At 44.4% G+C, this 5,221-nt stretch overlaps 1 protein-coding gene across 1 annotated transcript; it reads left to right on the top strand.

The window, feature by feature from the left end:
• Nucleotides 1-3,995: 3,995 nt before the first annotated feature.
• On the top strand, nucleotides 3,996-4,973 carry LOC123100706 (germin-like protein 8-11). Its single transcript, XM_044522592.1, has 2 exons — nucleotides 3,996-4,156; nucleotides 4,285-4,973. The coding sequence occupies exons 1-2, from the start codon at nucleotides 4,036-4,038 to the stop codon at nucleotides 4,851-4,853; spliced, it is 690 nt and encodes a 229-aa protein (XP_044378527.1). The 5' UTR covers nucleotides 3,996-4,035; the 3' UTR covers nucleotides 4,854-4,973.
• The last annotated feature ends 248 nt before the right edge of the window (nucleotides 4,974-5,221 follow it).

The raw sequence follows: 5,221 nt of genomic DNA, 5'->3' as shown, positions 1-5,221 counted from the left end.
ACACCAGAGACCAGATTCCAAAATTTTGCTCCAACATACATATAGAAAACATGCAAAAATATACAAAAGAAAAGATTATTACCTAAACCCCCCCGAAATGAATATTATTTGAGTTGTTTCTTTGTAACAAGCCTGTCATAGAAGCATTTTATCACAAAAAGGACTTCGGCCGCTTGGCTGAACGGTATATGGTGTCGAGGAAATCCTCATACAAGATGATCAAAGAAAGCATGGAAAACCAAGCCAAACACGCTAACAAGCACCGGAAGTGCCCAATTAGACGCCTCCAGCATGCGGCCGAGAGGAAGCACAGGAGAGGCTGGACCACCAGAAGACTCAACTAGGACAGGCGACGACATTCAACCACAGGCCACCTTGAAGAAAACACTGGACTTCGTCACATCGACACCACCCAACTGTTGTTAGGGAGGACACTCTGCCTAAACCAAGGAGTGTTGACCCTACCAGCGAGCAGAGATGATGAAAGGAGGATATTGCTTCATGTACAAGATAGGTGCAAGCAATACGGTGAGTCACTAGATTTTTGGTTGGGTCGATTGGACCGCCATACCATTCTGAACACGCCACTGTGACTGAAAGGCGACTACACTCACCGGTGACGAACCCAAGAGGGTCATGACGCATTGCCACCACCATTGCATTCGTTGGGGGGACAAGGGTTTTCACCCAGAGCTAAGAGGGTGGTAAAACAATGGCGACGACCCCAATAGGTGTGTGACTACCAAGACATCGCCTCCAACAGCATTGAGGCGCCGAATTTTCGCTTTCACCACCCCGCACCCTTGCCAGACGTCCAGCCTGCCATCCTGGGCCATCGCCTCAACGTACGACACCCCAAACCCATGCCCCGCCACCAAGCTGTTGGTACGAGGTCACTGGAGAAAGACATCAAGCCATAGTGAGGCTCGAGCTGGCCCAAGTCCATGACCATGACCAGATCCGGTCGGGCCTAAGACCGCCAACACACCCACCTGACCATTCCGGGTAGGGGCATGGAGTACCTCACCTGTGGTGGAACCTCACCCATCAGAGGCTATGGGCAACCACATCCCATCTGACCGCAATCACCCCTCACAGGTCAACGATCACGATGCTGCCTGATGTGGGAGAGCACTGGCTCCAGCCAGAGTTCCCAGATCCACGCAGGAACCAAGTGAACCATGACACCACTAGACATGCCACGAAATCTTAGGTCAGCGGCCCACATCCGGAGGCAGGGGATAGCAATGGTGGTGGTGTGAGGTGCTAGGGTTAGCCTACAGAGACCAAGGGGTGGAGCGGAGAGAAGGGACATATCACTGCCGCCTACCATTGCTCGGGGCTTTGCTCTATGTGGTGCCGATCGATGGCTACCAGGGAGGTGGAGCGTGTCTAGGTCTAGGGCGGGTGGCGGAGATAGGCACTCATGTCGTCCACCAGGATGATGTTGGGGCCTGTCTTCTTCTTTCTGGATGCATTTTATTTGTCTGAGGGAAACATCTTTTACGTATCAAAACGACACACACACACGTCCAAGAAATTAATCAGTTTATGAGTGGCCACCCAGCCCACTCATTGGGTTTGCTGTTTACTCTAACAAAAGAGGCATGCGAGATGTGTCATGAGGCTACTCAAGAAAGGACGACTAGATTGTCAGATTTTCCATTGAAATGATCATGATAAACCTCTTAGCAAGAGGAAGTTAACTACTCTTACTAAGATCACATGAATTGTTTCTGCTCCGTATCGTCATTGTTATATGTGTGTGGATTAATGTAATTAACCATTTTGAGAAAATTTGGACCAAGTAAATATCTTATTGATATGATGATAACAGGGGCTGCTCCATATAGTAGTTGTGTATTAGTTGCATTCATGCATGGAATGACGCACCTTGATTTCATGCTTATTGACACAATGCGTTAACTACAACATCATCTTCCAACCTATTATTTTGTATATCACTAGGTGACTCATATTGCAAAGTTTCTCTGTTTATTTTTCCCTTGGTTTTGGAGAACGGTAAGATATTCCATTATATCTCTAACCATGCTTTTTAATCATATGTATGTTAAGCTGCTAACACACATCTATCAATGTATAATTATGCGTATGATATTTTTATCCCGTGCCATATCTTGTGCACAGTATTGTTCTTGACAAATCCGGTGACAAATATATAGTTTGCTTATGTTAGTGGCCATAGCTTGAAAAGCTTGATTGCACGCATTCTGTAGCAACTGAAAAGAAGCGAGGGAGTAGATAAAGCTAAGCAGGTGAGTTTGTCTAGTTAGAAAACGATTGCTTTACGTCACTTGGCTTTTATCAGCTGCTCTTTGACCTCATGAGGACCAGTTCTCACCATGACCAAGTATATGATATATAATAAACTATGGTGGTGGGTGGTGACTTTTCATGGAACCTGCCCTGCAAGCATTGTGCCGACTTGGGTGAGATGGATAAATAATCATAATATACTACTCAGCTGTACATCAGATGATGCAGTAACGCTTAGGCATATTAAACGGAAACTTGAGGAGTTTATGCAAAATTTTAATCAGAAGCGAATAGATGACCATATGATTATATGGTAATGTGCTCGGAGGTTGCAATGTGCATGTTCAATGTGCAAAAGTTGCTTCCTGGAGTCGTTCTTGTGGTCTGTCTTTCCGGTGATGAAAGATGTAGTTTACGTTTCCATTGCCATGAACCTTGCTGTTTTGGTTGCCGTTAGTTCTATTTTTCCTGGATGTATTATTTTAGCTTCCTTTTGGTTCAGAACTCTTGTAAGTTTGATTGATCATTCCCCAGCAAAACTATTGCAGATATCCGAGTCCCAAAAATAATTATTATTTGAGTTGTTTCTTTGTAAGATGCTTGTGATAGAAGCAATTAAATCATCTAATGGAAACTTCTTTCTACACTAAAACTGCCAACACACACCTCCAAGAAATTAACCTGTTTATAACTTGGCCGCCTGGCCTAGTCTTGTCATTGGATGTACTACTATTTACAATAGCAAAAGAAGCAGGTGAGCTCTGGTGCCATGAACCTAGTCAGGAAGGCTAACCAGATTGTTAGATTTATACACTGAACTGGTCATGCATGATAAAACTCTTCGCAAGAAGATGTTAACTAGTCTTACTAAGATCATATGGAAACTTCCTGCTCTCCTTTTGGTTGGGCACTTCGTCCATTAATGTCATCGCTTATTCCTGTAAGTACTCAAGCACTTCGAGAGACATCTGACCAAGTAAATATCCGACTGACGTGATGATAACGTATAGGGGCTGCTACAAATCTGCTAACTACTCTGTCGCCCTATGTTACTGGATTTCATGAAAAATCTATTGGCAAATATATAATTTCATAGTTTGAAAAGGTCGATTGCACACATGATTCTGTATCAACAACTGGAAAGAACAGGGGTAGTAGTCACTCTATATGTCTTCAGAAGTCATGCGCCCATGAATCAAGCCTACGCGTGAGTAGGCGACTTCATCTATGTCGGCATCAAGCTAGCAAACGATTGATTGCCTTACATGACTTGGCTTCTCGACTGCTCTTTGACTGGTTTCGTCCGCACCGGTTCCGACTATGACCAAGTATATGATATCTAATTAAACTAGTGCCGGATGTTTCTTGTCTTAAAAATCTTTTCCTTAATAGTGATGGGTGATGAATTTTCCTGGAATCGACCCTGCATGCATTGTGGCGACTGTGGGTGAGATGGAGAAACATTCATAATTACTACTCAGCCATACACATCACCATAGAATAGCTTTATATGTCTGTATACGCTGCATTGCTTCTTTGAAGGGAAAACGTGTCTTAAATGGGCGTATATGCAGTAGTTTAATTAGCAGCAAGAGCCCAGTTCAACTGGTTGGTTGGTTTCACTTGACTAAGTCTATAATTGCTAACGATTTCAGGCGCTGCTCGCTGCACCTATATAAACTCATACATCCCTGCATGGTCAAACCATCACTCACGCCACAATCACAAACAGAAACACAGGAGAGAGAAAAAGATCAGATGGCATCCTCCTCTTCCTTCCTTCTCCTCGCTGTTCTTCTTGCGTTGGTCTCATGGCAGGCCACTGCCTCCGATCCTAGCCCCCTCCAGGACTTTTGTGTCGCCGACATGAATTCACCAGGTACTATCCGGTTTCTCATCATGTTCTCACCAAATAAATACGTTGAAATGAATTTCTGGAAATTATATGCAAGTCGAAACAACTTTGTAAGACCTAAGCTTACATTATAAATCTCTTCTATGCACCAGTACGTGTCAATGGGTTTGTTTGCAAGAACCCAATGGAGGTCAACGCTGATGACTTCTTCAAGGCAGCCGCCCTCGACAAGCCGAGGGTGACCAACAAGGTTGGATCCAACGTCACTTTGATCAACGTCATGCAGATTCCTGGACTCAACACCCTCGGCATCTCAATTGCGCGCATCGACTATGCTCCCTTGGGTCAGAACCCACCACATACGCACCCTCGCGCCACTGAGATCCTCACGGTGCTCGAGGGGACACTGTACGTTGGCTTTGTCACATCCAACCAGCCCGCCCAAAACAGAAACAAGTTCCTCACGAAGGTGCTCAACAAAGGTGACGTGTTCGTCTTCCCCGTGGGGCTCATCCACTTCCAATTCAACCCCAACCCCCACAAGCCCGCCGTTGCAATTGCCGCGCTCAGCAGCCAGAACCCAGGGGCTATCACAATTGCCAATGCGGTGTTTGGGTCAGACCCACAAATATCCGATGATGTTCTTGCCAAGGCGTTTCAGGTGGAAAAGAATACAATAGACTGGCTCCAGGCTCAGTTCTGGGAGAACAACCACAACTAAGTGAAATGTTGGCTAATTACACGGCGGACCAGTGAGCAAATTAAGGACATGTTTGAGTTAGTAGATATGCATCCTAATCTATAAAATAAATGGATCATATGTCATCCCATTGTTGTGTGTGTAATGAGTGAATGTATTTATACCTTCTGAATAATTGACAATATCATTTTTTATCAGACTGATATGATCTCATATGCTTTTTTGGTTCTAATGTTTCGTATTTCTCTTTGAAAAATCAATATTTTGGGTTGTTTTCCCCTTGTTCCAAAACAAGAGATTATTAGGTCAAAACGGAAACAATACACAATTATCTGGTAATGCAGTATATGTTTGATGCTAGGGTTGAACACCTAGGATTATGTTGCAAT

This window comes from Triticum aestivum, chromosome 4D (assembly GCF_018294505.1).
Source record: "Triticum aestivum cultivar Chinese Spring chromosome 4D, IWGSC CS RefSeq v2.1, whole genome shotgun sequence".
NCBI classification, from domain to species: Eukaryota; Viridiplantae; Streptophyta; class Magnoliopsida; order Poales; family Poaceae; genus Triticum; species Triticum aestivum.
The sequence above is the reverse complement of the archived record's forward strand: the minus strand, read 5'-3'. Positions and strand labels throughout refer to the sequence as shown.